Source organism: Podarcis melisellensis (assembly GCF_964234715.1).
Source record: "Podarcis melisellensis genome assembly, chromosome: 13".
NCBI classification, from domain to species: Eukaryota; Metazoa; Chordata; class Lepidosauria; order Squamata; family Lacertidae; genus Podarcis; species Podarcis melisellensis.
This window is the reverse complement of record NC_138545.1, coordinates 19,001,819-19,019,989: the sequence shown is the minus strand read 5'-3', so window position 1 is coordinate 19,019,989 and position 18,171 is coordinate 19,001,819. Positions and strand designations below refer to the sequence as shown.

Below are 18,171 nucleotides of genomic sequence, written 5' to 3'. Positions count from 1 at the left end.
GCTGTAGGAAAACAATCCCAAAATGAGAACAACTAGTAACAAAACACATTGAAACCAAAGGTCAGGGATATCTCTGACCAGCAGTATCTCTCCGGAATACCTGAGTGTTCCTAGGCAATGCATGGGCCATGCATTGTTGTTTAAACTCAGAACCTATTTCCAAACTTCCAAAATATGGGTCAGGATTATGGATCCTGGAGATGATGACTATTTAAACAGTTATTTCTAGTGTGGGTTTTGACATCCTAAGGATCGCATCCTTTAAAAATATATATCCAAGTTTCTAGTCCTGGTTATTATGTGTTGAAACATCTCCTTGCCCTTCCCTCACTTCTATTCACCTCCATCAACATCATCTTTGCCACAAATAAATCCTACTTATTTCCACAGCTGAATCACAGAAAGTAAGATGAATTATGCAAAACTAGACACATTACGCAAATACACTTAATTTGCATAATATATTTTGATACACTCAATTCGCCCAACACATTCTGATTGCAGAATTAGATTTCCCGGAAGCAGAAATGTGGGCAAAAGAGAGAAGCACAGAATGCACACAGGTAGTCATGGGGGCTCTTGGCTGAAACTAAAGGCTCTGCAGGGTCAAACTGAATTATATAGGGCCATGGGTTATGGGGGAGATGGAGGGACAGAGGATATGGCAAGATGTAGAGATATATTGGAAAGAAGTAACTAGATCAATTGTGCCAAAGGCTTGGTATTACATGCAAATACAATAAATATAAATAAGAGGCTGCATGGATGGAAGTATGGATTTATAGATTGAGGAAAATCTACAGAAACAAAACTAGGGTGGTAAAAGGTGATCAGACCATGTAGATCTATGGGGCTTCAGAGACATATAGAGGAGTAATGGGATTATAGGACAAGGAACATCTGCAAGAAGGAAGACGAGAGAGAGAGAGAGAGAGAGAGAGAGAGAGAGAGAGAGAGAGAGAGAAAGAGAGAAAGAGAGAGAGAGAGAATCACTTTGCTTGTATAAATTCCTCCGTTTGAACCTTGGCATCATCTTGGGAGGCAGAGTAAAAGTAGATACCTTAGTTTAAAAAAACTTGAAATAAAAGCCAGTAATGGTAGGGGAGGACAGGACCATTGGTCAGCTCAGCTTCAGGACCAAGACTGCCCAAATTCTCCAGCAAGAAATTATATGACCTATCCAAATTTTACATAAATTAGCATCACTTTTTTGTTACAGAGACGAACAAGGACTTACACAGGACACTGCAGCCTTACCCCCTAACCACTAGAATTCCTACTTAGTAACCTCTGAGTTTTAGAGATTTTACCAAGCATGGCCCAAGACTAATCTGCACAACCACAATGAGGACTAGAAAGGTACCTAAAAAAAATAAAAACAGAACTATCAGGTTATCAGGGTGCTGAATTCTGTGCTTGCTACTGTTTCTGCATCTAGACAGAACTACAAAACACAGGAAGCCCTGAATAAGGTAGCCCTTTATGGAGAAGAGTGATAGGACCACAGGGTTATGGAATGTGGGGCGCAGGATTGCACAAGCAGCAGTAAAAGGGGTGGCAAGATCAAAGGCAAAGGGTCACAGGGGGTCAGTGCAAATAGGGTCACATCACAGGGTCAGGTTCTCTCACCAGATAAAGTCTGTGCAATGGCTGCAGAAGGTGGGTTGCTTGAAGAAGCGAGCGGTGAACTTGTGGCTCTTCACCTCGTGGATGACCTTCTGGCGTAGCGCCCCCTTGCGGCAGAAAAGCGGCTTAGTCAAGCATTCAGTCTCTGTTGGGGAGCTCAGCAGCGCCATGGTGCCACCTGGGGGAAGCCCCAGCACCTTAACTGCTAGGGTCTTCAAGAGGGAGGGGCGGAGGGGTAGGAAAGAACCAGAGGGAAGAGGCGATTAAAAGCAGGCAAGAAAGATATGGGAGCTGGAGGGAGCAGATGGGTGGATGAGGAAGAGGGACCGGTGGATCGTGCAATGAATGAGAGAAGAGGTGGAAAGTGGACGGAGAGGAAGAGGTGGAGGACGGAAAAGGACTGGAGGGATGTAGAAGGATGGATGGGGAGAAAAAGGAATGGGGAGGGATGGGAGATGAAGGAGGGATGGGCAACGAAGAGGTGAATGGAGTAAAAAAGAAAAAGAGAGAACAGAAAGAGAAGAAGATAGTGATAGGGAGAATGGCAAAACTGCTGATGGAAAAAAAAGAGAAGAGGCAGAGGTGAAAGCTCCCAGCAACAGCTCCACAGAACGAGAGACAGAGAGAGATGGAGAGAGAGAGAGAGAGAGAAACAAACAGGTTGTGGATTTGGGCTGTGTCTGTTTCTCGCCCAGGAATGGGAGATTTGGACGGGGGAGGCTGAGGCTGAGCAAGGGGGGAGGAGGGGGAGGAGTCAGAGTTTAAAGAGGAATCGCTGGGAAGGCTTTTCTCTCCCCCCGCAGAAGCAGCCAGGGATCTCTCCCCTCTAACCCTTTTTCTGCATTGTGCTGCCCACTAAGAAAACCCACCAGGTGCCTTGGTATCCACCCCTCTCTCGCCCATACGCCAGGCACACGCACACACCCATCGGATTTCTTTCTCACTCCCTGAAGAAACCAGAATTTCTGAGCAAGAGTAAGGAAAATCTAAAGAGATTGGTGAAAGCAGCTGAGGGGAGAAGCTGAGATACTAAAAGGATCGCCTCCTGAATGGGATTGTGGAAGAATAAAGTGGTGCTATTAAAGAAGACTCACAACAGGGAGCCAGCTTTTCTGGATTCTCTGGGGGAGCAGAGAAATCCAGAGAGTTAGGGTGATCCTTTTTGGAGAAGAGTAGGGCTTAGGCAGGTGTGGGATTTGTGGAGGTTTAGGACTCCTGGGTTCCTCTCTCTGTATGCTGACCCCCCCCCCACAGCTGTCTGTTGTCTTGCTTTGGAGTTCAGAGTTCCCTGTGACAAATGTGGAAGGCAGGTTGCCCTTTGGCAGGGTCCCATCCAGGCCTTGTTAATGAATAACTTTGGACACACAGTGGGAGAAATGGACATATATTTCAGAGGGGTGCTCAAATCCCAGTTGCTTATAAGGCCGTCCCGTCAGCCTGCAAGACAAAATCCAGGAGCTTCGGCTGCCACCCTGGCACCCATTAATTTTGGTTCCTTTCTCAGAGCACCCAGGAATCTTGTGTCTCTGCACCCTTCTCTCAAACTGCATTATCTAGGAGGCGCTAATACCCACTCCCAAAAACTTTCCTTGGACCAGCTAACCATCGCCTCTCTCCCAGAGAACGCAGGAGAGAACCTGTCTCCCCAAAACAGAGGTGTAATCAAGAGACACGGGTTGTGTCCTCCTCGCATCATGTCCTCGCTCCTTTTCCTGGCACTGCTGGCGGTTCTCTGGTTCTCACAAGGCTCTGGACAAGTGGGAGGTGAGTCCCCACAGTCGCTTCACCCCTTTTCTGCTTTCAGTCCCTCTACCTGACTTTTCACCTCCCCTTCCTCGTATTCCTTGCTCAGTCGTCCCTTACAAGCTGCTATATTAGGAACGTCGGTAGGTGCCATATACCAGGTCAGGCTATTTATCCATCTAGTCCTCTGTTGTCTGACAGGCAGGAGCTCTCCAGAGTCTGTCCCAGGCAGAAAGAGGTCTTTCCCATCAGCTCCTAGCTGCTCCTTTTAACTGCAGATGACAGGGATTTAACCTGGGACGTCCAGCACGTTAAGCAGTGAGCAATGCTGGGCCGGCTCTACCATTAGGAAGTGTGAGGCAGTCATGATTTGGGGCATCATGAAAGGGCAATAGAATTGTGTGATTAGTTTTTATATTTGGCAAGCTGCTTGGGAGACTTTTATCTTTCATTAAGGATTGTATAAATTAATAATGGTGATTTAAAATAACAACAGCGATTTAGATTATTGTGATTTCTTTTTCATTTCCTGGGAGAGGCGTGTGTGAGAGATTTTCTGCCTCATGTGCCAAAGCAAGCCTTAGGTACTACTATGTGCCTTCACTTTGGCAGGGCAGGTGTGTTATGTGCCATCTGCCGCTCCTTCTCAGGCAGCAATATGTCTTGGGCCAGTTCCGCTCCACCTTCCAGCCACTGACAAAACTCAAAGCTCTTGACTTGCTGAGGGAGGGACAAGGGAAGGCAGCATTTGCTATTCTACCTCAGGGAGAAAAATGTCTTGGACCGGCCCTAGAGCTGTGCTCCATCTCTACACACTGTGGAAAGATTGTACAGTGGTATCTCAGGTTAAGAACTTAATTTGTTCTGGAGATCCGTTCTTAAGCTGAAACTGTTCTTAACCTGAGGTACCACTTTAGCTAATGGGGCCTTCCACTGCTGCCGCGCCGCCGGAGCACAATTTCTGTTCTCATCCTGAAGCAAAGTTCTTAACCTGAGGTACTATTTCTGGGTTAGCAGAGTCTGTAACCTAAAGTTTCTGTAACCTGGAGCATATGTAACCCGAGGTACCACTGTATTTGCGTTCGGCCCATTTTCAAATTTAAGCTACCATCTTATATAAATCCAGGCTGCTGGGCACAAGCAAGCCAAACATAGTTAGAGCAACAATTTTTGTTAGGCCCATCAGTGAAATGATATATCCTGGCATCAGCTGTGATGTTGCAGGGGGTCCTGGAGTATTCTGGGGATCCGATTGTAGTGCTCAGCCACTTGGAGCAGAAAACCCCCAGCTGTACCAGCTGTGTGCCTTAAACAGGACACAGGAGAAAATAATATACTCTCCCCTGCCCCCAAAGACAAGTAGGTTGGAAGGGCCATAAGCTCAGTGGTAGAGCAGCTGCTTTGCAGGAAGACAGACCCAGGTTCAATCTATGCTAGGAGAGAAAGCAGTCTGAAATCCTGGAGACTTGCTAGCTACCAGTTAGTGCAGACAGTGTTGAACTAGATGAACCATGGTCTGACTTGGTATAGGACAGCTTCCCATGAACACTTTATTATCTGTTCATTTTCTCTCACCCCTTTGTACTTTTCCCTAAAGCGTTTTTCACTAAAGGCTCAGGGTGCCAGATCTTTCTGATCTCATTCTGTGTTTGGAGAGGATCACAGAATACAAGCAGCCCAAAGTATAAAGCACCACTTTGTGAGAAGGAACTGTAGAGCCACAGAGTTGTGGAATTTATATATCCTGAACTATCTGTTGGCTTTTGACACATACTTTAAGACGCCAGGACTCTTAGACCTGTCCTGTGTCCAAATAGTTTTCCATTTTCCTAACACGCTCCACTCTCATAAAGACACTTGCATATATTTAGATTTCTAGGCTCTGCAGTCTTAAAACTGAGGATGTATAACCAGAATCCCTTCCCTCGCAGTCACTTTCAACACTTTTTATAGAAAGAAAACTGAAGCAAAAGCCAAGCATACAAAGAGAGAGACTGGAATTGGGCTGAGCTACAATAGGAATCTAGTTAGCTCACTGAAGTCTGAGCCCCTTACTCATAAGAACTTAAAAAGAGCTTGCTGGATCAGGCCAGTGGCCCATTTAGTCCAACATCCTGTCCTCACAGTGGCCAACCAGATACCTTCTTCTCTGCCTACTGTGTAAGATTGCCAGGTAGGGCTTCTTTCTTTCTGCTGTTTTCCTAACTTCCATTCACTTTTCTTCTCCCTATTCCCACACATATTCTCTCTCTCTCTCTCTCTCTCCATCCAGTGTACAATTTCTAAAATGGGAAGTATCAAGCTTTTATGCCTAATTTTATCTCTGTCTATTATTAAATCAATGTATCTATCCATCTACTCATGGTGCAAATTGTCAAAAAATTTTTTTAAATGCACACAGTTGTTACTAATGTGTTGCTGAGGATTAATGGGTTTGAGAAAGATCCAGACATCTTTCTTTAAGCTCACGCTTCTATTTCAAGGATATCACATTTCCCCTGCAATTAAAAGCATACATATATATATATATATATATATATGCAGGTTTTGGTGTCCTCGGGTGTCTTCCCGTGTAAAAGTTGGGGTGTCTAGGCGACGTTTCGACGAGGTCTCACTCGTCATCTTCAGGCTGGTGCTTTCGGCTTCTTGTTACTGGAACAGAGCAGGATCTCAGTGTTTGAGTTCCTATAAATACTGTTGAGGGGGTGTGGTGTATAGCCTCCAATGTTCTGGGCAGAGAGGAAGTTCCCAGGCTAGTGTGCCTTTTCTTCTTTTGTTCCTTAATTACTTGAGGGATATCTTGAGTGATTTCTTGAGTGATATCCTGAGGATATCACTCAAGAAATCACTCAAGATATCCCTCAAGTAATTAAGGAACAAAAGAAGAAAAGGCACACTAGCCTGGGAACTTCCTCTCTGCCCAGAACATTGGAGGCTATACACCACACCCCCTCAACAGTATTTATAGGAACTCAAACACTGAGATCCTGCTCTGTTCCAGTAACAAGAAGCCGAAAGCACCAGCCTGAAGATGACGAGTGAGACCTCGTCGAAACGTCGCCTAGACACCCCAACTTTTACACGGGAAGACACCCGAGGACACCAAAACCTGCATTCCTGTACCCGTGAAAATCTACGAAAGCAAATATATATATATATATATATATATATATCCTACCAATCCCAGAAAATAGGTTTCCTGTCCCTCCCCCACGTTAGTACTTGAATTTAGAGGGCTATGTGAAGTAACGTGACTGCAGAATGGATGTAGCACTATTGCAGTTTAGCTTATACATAGCAAGGAAGGCAACTGAGGCTCACTTTGCAGATCATCAGGGTAAGCACACTGACTGCTACATAGCTAGGTTCTTACCTGCACAAATAAACCATCCTCATGACGGACTGCATAAGTCATGTTATTAAATGTAAGCTGTTTAATAATAGTATCTTTTTATATATTTATTATTCAATATTCTGTGCATTTTATTTTAATTTTGTTAGCTTACAGGACCATTAAAATTTGTACCTCGGTGCGATATAATTTGGGAACTGAGTTTACAAGCTGATGTTAGAGCTACAACATCCAATCGAATTCTTGTACTTTTCCTTGTACTTTCCCATTGTCCCTTTGCTTCCTGTTTTGTGAAACACTTTGCCTGTTGCAGAGCTCTGGAGAATGTAAAAGCTTGCCATTATTTTTTAATTTGGTTGGTCCTTATAAAAGTGGATCTTTGGGGTGTGTGTTTTTTCCAAAATCCAGCTACGGATTTTGGAGGTTTTTTCCTTTCTGGGTCAGCTATAATTAGGCGTGTTACCTTTGGATGTATTGCTACTCACATGGCACCTTCGAGTGTTGCAGTCTAAACATTAAAATAAATATTTTTTAAAAAAAACAACAACATGTATGGACATAAACAGGTAGACAGCATTTCTTGTAAAAGGCAGCTTTTCAAGCCAAGTATATATTTCTCCACCTGGTGGCCATTGCCAGCATCACAACTTTTCTCATTCAAGTTTGGAAAGCAAGGAAATGTTCATTTTGCTTAAGATACAAAGCTCTAAATATCCCTCTTTTTAACCCTCATGCCCTTCCATACAGAATATATTTAAGCCAAAGTCTCAAGATCTCTTCAAATGAGTGTTACTTCCCATTAACACCCTAGCAACTCCTGTCATGCTCACAATTAGTTTTGCAGGAATTAGCAGGTGATAATGTTTATTATCTCCATATTGTGGAAAGTTCCACTGGCTGATTTCACTGGCACTTGCAAAAAGGCTCTTAAAACTATGGGAACAGCATGCCAAAGAAGTTTCTTTCTGGTCCATTTGTAACCCTTCCCGTAATCAGGACCAGTGACAAAGTAGCCTTTCGACATTCGCATATGTAGAATTTCAGCCCCACATTTGAGACTGCAAGTACACAGTCAAGACTCATGGCTATTTTTTAAAAAAATACGGTAGCCTAGCAGACAGGGAACACAACTCTGGGGCTTTTGTTCAGGCCACCAGTGATTCTGTCATCTGTAAGAGAACCAGGGTAACTGATGGACCCAACTTGCTTCGGAAAGTGAATGACGTGATAATAAGAGTTTTAGAGGGAGTACAACCCTGACCGGAACATGTCGTCTACCTTGGACTGGGAAACTACAGCCGGTGGAACTACAGCCCATTAGAGTGAATGGGGCAGTGCCCCACCAACCTCAAGTTGCCTTCGGCCAGCCCCCATGTGCCTGCCTTCCAAGGGGTGGCACCGGCTACCGCTGCTAAGAATCATTAGGAAAGGAACTGAAAGTGCCAATATCATAAAGTGGTTACACAAATCCATGGGTAAATCCGATTTGGAATGCTGTGTACAGTTCTGGTTGCCTTACCTCAAAAAGGATATTGTTGAGTTGGAAGAGGTTAAGGAAAGCGCAACCAAAATAAACAAGGGATGGAACAACTACAGTGGTACCTCGGGTTAAGTACTTAATTCGTTTCGGAGGTCCGTTCTTAACCTGAAACTGTTCTTAACCTGAAGCACCACTTTAGCTAATGGGGCCTCCTGCTGCCGCCGCGCCACCGGAGCACGATTTCTGTTCTCATCCTGAAGCAAAGTTCTTAACCCGAGGTAATATTTCTGGGTTAGCGGAGTCTGTAACCTGAAGCATATGTAACCTGAAGCGTATGTAACCTGAGGTACCACTGTACTCCCCAATGCGGGAAGATTGCAGCATTTGGGGCTTTTCGGTTTAGAGAAGAGGCGAGTAAAAGGCTAGAAGTTTATGAAATTACACATGGCATGGAGAACATGGATAGAGAAGGGGGGGAATCCTTCTGCCATATCATTAGAGCTCATGGACATCCAATGAAACTGAATTTTGGAGGATTCAGGACAGACAAAAGAACGTACTTCCTCACACAGTACATACACAGTAAAACTACAGAATTTGCCGCCACTCGAGGCAGTGATAGCCGCCATCTTGGATGTCTTTAAAAGAGGATTAGACAAGTCCGCTGAGGTAGAGGCTTTCAATGGCTACAAGTCACAAAGTCCACACTCTGCCTCCCCAGTCAGAGGCAGTACGCTTCTGAATACCAGTTGGTGGCAACCACAGGAGGGAGAGGGCCCTTGCTCTCAGGCTTCCTAAAGGCATCTGGGAGCCTGTGTCTCTCACTTCTCTCCCACCTCAATGGATATTCCCTGCTGTCAGCCTTTCTCTTCACTGAGCCCCCAAATATCTTTCCCAAAATCTCCAGATATTATTTTGTTTTTATGTGCTCATCGTGATTCATTCTGGTTGGAGCCAGTGGGGTTAGCACAACATGCTGTTTTTAGGGTGGGGGGATTGGTTTTTATGTTCTGATATATATCACTTAAATATTGTTTTAATAATAAGCAGTTTACAAACGGTTTAAAATTTTTAAAAATAATAAAAACAAAAGATTTGGCTTTTTTTAAAAAAAAAAAAGCTAGGTTCATATTCTAACAGGTAACCCAATTGTTGTTGATTGCTGTCAACAGATTCAATGGATAATAATTCTTATTCTGTTACAATTCGGTTGGGGGGGTGAAGGTTCTGTGTGGTTTTTTGAGTTCAGATTTAGGTTCAGTCTGACATCCTGCTTGTACGCAAACCTAAACAAACAAGCACACAGGCAGGAGTCAGAGACATTGCGAGAGTAATGAGGCACAGCTTAAAAATTAGGTTCAGCTGAGGGACATTTGAGAAGCTCGCTAGGAGGAAATGAGCCACGATACCGAAATTATCTCATTCACCACAGGGAAAAGCAGGACCAGGACTACCATGAGGCAGCCCACTCAGATGGGAGATTTCAAAACAACGTTAAAGGACAGCCAATTGCCAATTATTTAGTTTACTGTGATATTTTGTATCGCCTCAAGAGGAGAAGACACTATTTGAATTTTTTGTTTGAGGCAACAAAGCATCTTAGAGCTTCTTGTTAGGGCATAGCTGTCAACTTTCCCCTTTTCTTGTGAGGAATCCTATTCGGAATAAGGGAATTTCCCCTTAAAAAAAGGGAAACGTTGACAGCTATGTGTTAGGGAAGGGAAGGAAGGTATTTTCACCTTCGATTCCCCCATTACAGACACACAGACGTAGCTCTTAAATACGATTGTATATCACTTGCCTCTTTCCCCAGTCTCATTCCCTCATATCTGTGTAACCACTTATCTTTTCTTCTATTTGCAGTCAGGAATCTGACCGACCCCAAATGTCCACTGCGGAAGAAGAATTTTACAATGCTGACAGGGCAGACCTGCCAAAAGAACTGTGAGCGCCGCAGATGCTCTAAAAGCAGGAAGTGTGAATGTGACGGGGAATGTGGAATGAGCTGCATTTCTACAGGTAGAAACTTGACTACCTAGTCCACACACAGGAATATTCACAGAAAATCCAGGCATTTACATGCTTCCCAGTCCTTCCTACCTAACTCTGCCCTAGCCACTTTATAGAGATTTCAGAAGTGCTCCGTTACCAGGAAAAAATCCTTTAAACCAGTTTAGAGAGCTTGAGACCTCTGATTCCCAAACTCCAAACTTCAGCCAGTCTTCATCCCTCATTCCAGAAGAACCTAAGATTTGTAGTTTTATGTCAGTTTCAAGATATGTATGTGCTTGTTTATATATTGAAAGTTGCTTTGAGTTACTTTGGTTGTTTTTTAAAAAATCAATAAATAATCAATAATCGTTCCCAGATCCGTTTCTCCTCCCTGCACATCTCCAATCACATTCCACTTACAATGATCCCAAGATGCTAGGTCACAGCCTCTCATTTTTCCTTATGAAACAGGTTTCATTCCTCTTCTGGCTCCCATAACCCCAAAAAACCACCTAGCCCACATTCACCATCCCATTAGGTGGAAAGAACTGTTTTCTAGTATTCCCAGCCCTGCTCTTGCATCTAGCCTTCCATTTATTCCTTTTCCAGAGGAGTCCTGGTCTCCAGATTCCTTAACCCCTCCTTTGCCCCATTTAAGAAAATTCAATATTCCTGATTGCCAGTTCCCTGTTGCTTCAACCTACTACACCCCAAAAGATCAGCGCTCCTGGTTTTCATCTCTTTCTGTCCATTAGACCTTCTATTTCCTCACAAGAACCCAGGAGTTCTTCTTCCAACATGGATCACTAGACCCTGAGAATCCAGGCTCAACTCTTTCCCACAAAATTCCGGGTTCTCATCAGCCGCCATCTTTCTTTCTGTATTCTTCCAAGGCTTGAGGTGTGCATGGCCGGTGACAATTGACAATGCAGAGACACAACTGGTCCAGGAATCCACTATGTTTGGGGACTTAATGGAGGTGACATGCAAGCCTGGATTTATAATGACTGATGGGCAGGAAGTGGCAATAAGTCGCTGCCAAGGAGATGCGAAGTGGAGCTTCACTTTACCCTGTGAAGGTAATCAACCATTTCCTACCATTGTCATCAATAATTACCAGGAGGGACCAAGCTCGCAAGCACCTCTTATTCAATCTAGAACAGCCACTGATAACCCTCCACCACTACAGTGCCTCCACCAGATGACAAACAAAACCCAACAATTGGTCTAATGCACCAAGGATACAGACTTATCAAGCATTTTTTTTCCTCCCCCTTCCTCTTCTTTATCAGATGCTCTTAACCCACCATCCCACTGCAAATCTCCACCAGAGATCGAAAATGGATCCCATGAAGGGGGCCCTTACAACACAGGAAGGGAAGTGCACTACTGGTGTGACTATGGGTAAGTCAGTTGTTCAGGTTGTGAGCCTGAGGGCAGGGACTGTCTTAGAACTGATTTGTGTCTTTCTGGGCTAAAGAGCGTGTTAGAAATGATGTAAATAAAACTATCCTCAACTCCATCACTTACTCCAACACGCTGATCAGCATACACATCCCATTTTATTTTATTTTATTTCTGGCGCTGTGGTCTAAACCACTGAGCCTAGGGCTTGCCGACTGGAAGTTCGGCGGTTTGAATCCCTGCAAAGGGGTGAGCTCCCATTGCTCGGTCCCAGCTCCTGCCAACCTAGCAGTTCGAAAGCACGTCTAAGTGCAAGTAGATAAATAGGCACTGCTCCAGGGGGAAGGTAAATAGCATTTTCGTGTGCTGCTTTGGTTTCACCAGAAGCAGCTTAGTCATGCTGGCCACATGACCCAGAAAACTGTCTGTGGACAAACGTCGGCTCCCTCGGCCAGTAAAGCGAGATGAGCACCACAACCCCAGAGTCATTCGCGACTGGACCTGTCAGGGGTCCTTTACCTTTATCATACCATTCTCATGCAAAAACACCACTGAGAGTGTCTGAACATATATATAATGTTACAATTTCATAAAACGAGGTAGAACAATAAAAAAGTCAGTCAGCTGTTTTTAAAAAGCATAAAAACATTGTCTGCCTCAAAATATAAATCTAATAAATACTATCTCATATCTGGCCTCAAGCGGAAAGCTACTGAATACTTCCTTCTGATTTCTTCTTCTTCCTACCTCACAGATATCGCCTAGAGGGACCCAGTTCTCTTTTATGCCAAGAGAATGAGGAATGGTCACATGCAGCCCCAACCTGCCACCGTAAGTAGTTAAGATTATTGGGGTGGTGGGGACCAAGCTTCTGGCTGCTTGATTAGTAATAATAATAATAATAATAATAATAATAATAATAATAATAATAATAATTTATTATTTGTACCCCGCCCATCTGGCTGGGTTTCCCCAGCCACTCTGGGCGGCTTCCATAGAAACCAGAAAACACTAAAATATCATACATTAAAAACTTCCCTGAACAGGGCTGCCTTAAGATGTCTTCTGAATGTCAAGTAGTTGTTTATCGTTTTGACATCTGATGGGAGGGCGTTCCACAGGACGGGTGCCACTACCGAAAAGGCCCTCTGCCTGGTTCCCTGTAGCTTTGCTTCTCGCAATGAGGGAACCGCCAGAAGGCCCTCGGCACTGGACCTCAGCGTCCGGGCAGAACGATGGGGGTGGAGATGCTCCTTCAGGTATACTGGGCCGAGGCCGTTTAGGGCTTTAAAGGTCAACACCAACACTTTGAATTGTGCTCAGAAACGTACTGGGAGCCAATGTAGGTCTTTCAAGACCGGTGTTATGTGGTCTCGGCGGCCGCCCCCAGTCACCAGTCTAGCTGCCGCATTCTGGATTAGTAGAAATGTTCTATTCCTTAGTAACACAGATCCACACATTTCACCACACCTGGAAGTACATTATAAGTTCTGAGTCAAAGGCGAAGCAACTTCTGCCTTTACCAACCAATAGGCTGATATATCCATTCATTCACATGCTGACCTACCCAATAAAGCATCCATCATCCTTCTATAGATCACTCCATATTTATTTCTCTGTTCATAAATCCAAATAAACACCCATCCATGAGTTCTCTATCTGTCCATCCATTCCATCCATTCCATCCATTTACACACACACATTCACACACATACTTAGAATACTTTTCTTTTTCTCTCCCTAGCTGTGACCTGTTCCCGACCCCCCAATATTGCTGAAGCAACCCTGGTTGCTGTGCACCAGTCTGAATACCCTGTGGGAACTGTCATCTATTACTTGTGTAACAAGGACTTCCTCTTAGATGGCTCTAACAGAGTGGTTTGCCTGGAGAATGGAAACTGGTCCCAACTACCCTACTGCAGAGGTACTTTCCTTACTTTACCAACCCATACATTATATTCCATACCAGCATCCCCATTGTCTTTGAGGTTCCAGATGGTGAAAAGCCAATGGGTCTGTCAACCATACTTAACAGGCTTTGTTTCTTACCCTCACCAGCCCGCTGTCCCATCACTGCCAAGAGGAGCCGGATGATCTACCAAGGGCGTAAGCTCTGGGTCTATGAGATCCCTGAAGGTCTGGTTCATCATGGAGAAATTGTCACATTTTTCTGCCGTAGTGAGAACAAGACCTGCAGTTTTACGGCCGACAGCCAGTGTTTCGATGGTTTGTTGAAGATGCCCGACTGCTACGATGGTGAGACAGAAAACAACCCTGCACAAAACAACATTGGGTGTTAAGTTTTGGTAGACTGGGGGCAGGAGACTGGAACTGTTACGAATATGATTGCTTTATTGTTCTTGGAAGGAAGATCTCCACAAGCCAGTCTCTCTTGCAATATATCTCAGAACATTGAGCTCATGACTGGTGCGGTATGTGCCATATTCCAGGCACTGTCCCCGATTTAGGGTTCCACTTCCAGATTTCATTGTGGAGAAGTTCAGTTCCTCATTAAAACAAACTTGAAGTCTGTACAAGTATATAAAAAAATTCATCCCTCTAACACCAAAATTGTGCAATCAGCACGCAAAGGAACCAAAGTACACTTGAGTAATTAACCGCAATTATAGAACCGTTCGTTTCTGATCAAAGAGCTTGAGATGGGATTGGGAAATGCATAGCATAAAATCTTAGTATTCCTATTTTAGATATTCTGCTAGCTTCACAGAGGATTTACACCACCCCGTTTGAGGGATGGGGGACACCATACATAGTCAAGAGGGTCCATTTTTATTATATACCAACCCTCATTGCAAACAGCCTTGTTGATTCCCTTCTCTTTCTTCTTACAGAGCCTACCTATCTGCAATACCACCTGTTCCCCAAAAGAGTTGTATCTGAAATACCTGCTTGTTGAGCACCCCTTCAACCCATACATTCCCCAATGAGATGCTTCCTTCTCTTCTTGTTCTGGCTCAGCAGGCCTCTTGGAAGTGCGGAAAAGACAGATGGAAAAGAGGCAATCAACACAAGCAAATAGGAAACCAGCCACATTTGAAACAGAGATCGGGCCTGGGAATCCTGATGGCCAACAGCTAGTTATTTTATTGTACTCTATTTATTTTCTATCTTTGTTGCTCCCCAGATGAGCAAGAGATCCCTTTCAGGTCATAAAAACATGCAAGTCAATTTCCTATGTACCCCTTGTTTTTCTCCATTCATCAAGCTGTATGGCTGGATTGACAAATCAGTGCCAACATGATACCACTGGAGGGCTTTTTAAACATGAAGGCAGTTTCATGCAGTAGTTTTTATATAGTGTGTCAAGCATTCAGTACACTTCACATAAATTAATTGCAGTGATCCTACCAATAGCCCTGGAAGGTGAGATTTGAATTATCCATTATATATGAGGGAAGGGCTGAGTCTGAGTAAACAGTGAATGGCTAAGGTTACCCAGAGAGTATATGTGGCTCAAGGAAGTTAATCTGTACCAAGGACTTCTGATCTTATACAGTGGTACCTCGAGTTACATACGCTTCAGGTTACATACGCTTCAAGTTACAGACTCCACTAATCCAGAAATAATACCTCGGGTTAAGAACTTTGCTTCAGGATGAGAACAGAAATCGTGCTCTGGCAGCGCGGCAGCAGCAGGAGGCCCCATTAGCTAAAGTGGTGCTTCAGGTTAAGAACAGTTTCAGGTTAAGAACAGACCTCCAGAACGAATTAAGTACTTAACCCGAGGTACCACTGTATTGCAGTTCATATCTTACGAATTATGCCACACCAGCTTTCTGTATGCTTAGAAAATATTCCTCTACCACAAAAGGCATTGTATTCAAGTAAATTAAAAAGGGGGAAGGCAAAGAGTTTAAAGTTGCAATCTTATGCATTCTTACTTGGAATAAACATAAATTAACTTGATGAGGGAGGCTTACAATGCAGTCCTACACATCTCATCAGAAGTATGTCCCATTGAGCTGAACGGAGCTTACTCCCAGGGAAGCTGATGTAGAACTGCAGCCTTCTTTCTTACAACTCATCCACAGAACTGAGCTGTGCAACAGGCAAAAAAAACTGAACATAGCCTCAGATTGGTGGTGCTACAGGAAGCAAGCTGGAGCCAATCGTAACAATGGGCAGGTGCAACATTCGTCCCAGGCCCCGAGGCCTTGTGACATGGGGCTGTGTATGAAGAGAATGGAAACATAAGGCAACTGAAAAACAAGCCTGGAATGAGGTTTACAGCTGATGCTATTGGATACTCGTGTAAATTGATTTGTACATAATAAACTGCACTTGTTATACAACAGTGTGAACTTGTGCTCACCATGCAACATGGAGAAACAAAACAGACCTCTGAGGCGCGCTGGTCGTGCTGCTGCAGATGGTTTTAGAGTTGTCACTCTTTATAGCAGGGCTTTTCCACAGATGAAATTAGGGACATCCCCATCACTTGGGTGGGTGGCACTGAAACTCCTTAATGTAAGCAAACCTTGGCTGCCATCCAAAGTGGCTGTCCGCCATGTTTTGATAACCTGGGGTGTCATTAAATGGGACCCAGGTGAATGTCATGACCTGAGACCCACTGCGATCAACACAACAGGTAGGCATTTCTGATCATACCTTGCTTCCCCAGCACTGATATGTCTGCTCTAAGTCAGTTTCTAATTACAATAGCTTACAGTCCGCTATCAGCAGGTAGAAGGACACCAAGAAGAGCTTGTGCCAATTCGGAATGCAGGGAATCCACAACAAATTCAGATTTTACCATTCTACCTGGACTACAAATGTAGCCCATACCACTCTAACTAGGGCAAGGCCTACAAGTAGCACTGTCTTGAGGGCCCCCTGAACTGAGGGCTCTGGCCGCATATGCATACCCGCCAACATTTCTCCAATGAAAACAGGGATGTCCCGTTCCATAATGGTAATTTTAATATTTATACCCCCCCCCCACATCTTCCTGCATTGCCCCGGCCACTCTGGGCAGCTTCCAACATATATAAAAAGATAATTAAACATTAAACATTTTTTAAAAAAACTTTGCTGTACAGGATTGTCTTCAGATGGCTTGGGGCCGGATAACTCCCTACCTTCCAACATTTATCCAATGAAAATAGGGACACCCTAAGGAAAAGTTGGACATTCTGGGATCAAATCAGAAACTGGGATGTCTTATCTAAATGAGGGAAGTCCCTGGAAAATAGGGACACTTGGAAGGTCTACATCTGTTGAATTTCTGCATTTCTTGTAGCTCTTAAAAGACAAAGGAGCACTACTTGACAGGGACACAGCAATTTGAGGTTACTGGCTAGAATTTACATGTACCCTCTTCTCTCCACTCCATGCTTTTTGGCCAACCATTTTACCAATTCAAGGGGAGAGAGCCTAGGCCGAGATTTAGACTGACTGGGGCCAAGCATATTTCAGCCTGATGAAAATGTGGAAGGGAAAACCATATGTCTTATGCCTCCATTTTTAAGCTCCTCTACAAACAGAGATGGGAAACATTTAGCAGTCCCCTTTCTGTCACAAAGTGCTCCCCAACCCCTTCCCGGCTTGTTGCTAGGCAACAGGCCTATTTCCCCCTGGAGCCTTAGCAATGGTGACAGGGGTTGGGGTATGACACCAGCGCCTAAACTGAGAGAAATAAAAGGAACATGGGGCCTGGGATGGAGTGTGGGGGGAGGTGTGAGTCTCTGAGGAGGGCCTTAAAGTTCCCACAAAGATCTGCAAGTGAGGTGATCTCAACCCCTTAGATTAACAAAGAGGTGACAAGATGTTGGGTGGGAACTGGATTTCACCTCACTACCTAACGTGTAAAAAAGGGAGGCAGTAAATCTAAAGGCTACACAAATCCAAAACCAACACAAAACCAGGAAATTTAGCAGGGGTACCTTTACCTTTTTTATGATGCCCTTCAGTGAGTCCTACCCAGTGCACTTTGAGCTAGAGTGACTCTAGTTTCAAGCCCATGTCACTGGTTATCAAAGTTACTATTACAGACTTGAAAAGACATCAAAACTGTTTGACTGAGAAAATCATGCACAACCACAGAATAAAGCCATTGGGACTAAATATGAAGAAACATTGAAATAATCACCATGTTCAAATATGTTCATTATTGCTCACAAACCAGACAAAGAAAACTTAGGGCTCACCCAGTCAACCTATTTGTTGAGCATTCATCCTGATTTGCTTGAGTGAATTGGTGCATCCAGACTCTCATCATTTTGGGGAAGGATGCAATCACATCCCTGCAATTGCAGGTTGCACAATTATAGTTGATTAGGAGGGCTTGCAGAGCAAACCTTCTTCCCCCAAAGGTCAGACTTCTTTGCAATGAGGAAAGCAATGGGAAAATGCACCGGAAAGTGAGGGATAACACTTGCTTTGATGCAGTGTCATCTAACCTCACTTGCAAACAATTCAGAATGAATGCTGATTAAATAGCCACTGTCTACTAATCCTCACTGTCCCTGCAAACAAATCAAAATGAATGCTCAATCAACAGGCTGCCCAAAGCTTATGGGGTGCTTAGATTATATCCAGTCTTTATGGAGCATTT

The 18,171-nt window shown here is 44.1% G+C and overlaps 2 protein-coding genes across 2 annotated transcripts in view; one reads left to right on the top strand and one right to left on the bottom strand.

Annotated features, from left to right (window-relative positions):
* The window catches only part of PRKCG (protein kinase C gamma), a 52,469-nt gene extending 49,540 nt beyond the window's left edge, over nt 1-2,929 (bottom strand). The window contains exon 1 of the mRNA XM_081885945.1: nt 1,630-2,929. Coding sequence (XP_081742071.1) covers nt 1,630-1,796 — 167 coding nt within the window. The 5' untranslated portion in view covers nt 1,797-2,929. The remainder of the gene's footprint in view (nt 1-1,629) is intronic.
* A 123-nt stretch (nt 2,930-3,052) lies between these two features.
* On the top strand, nt 3,053-15,910 carry LOC309355281 (beta-2-glycoprotein 1-like). The gene is made up of 8 exons (XM_081886011.1): nt 3,053-3,390; nt 10,065-10,220; nt 11,087-11,272; nt 11,486-11,597; nt 12,352-12,428; nt 13,342-13,521; nt 13,656-13,853; nt 14,450-15,910. Exons 1-8 carry the CDS (start codon nt 3,321-3,323, stop codon nt 14,512-14,514), a joined length of 1,044 nt encoding a protein of 347 aa, XP_081742137.1. The 5' UTR covers nt 3,053-3,320; the 3' UTR covers nt 14,515-15,910.
* Nucleotides 15,911-18,171: the final 2,261 nt, after the last annotated feature.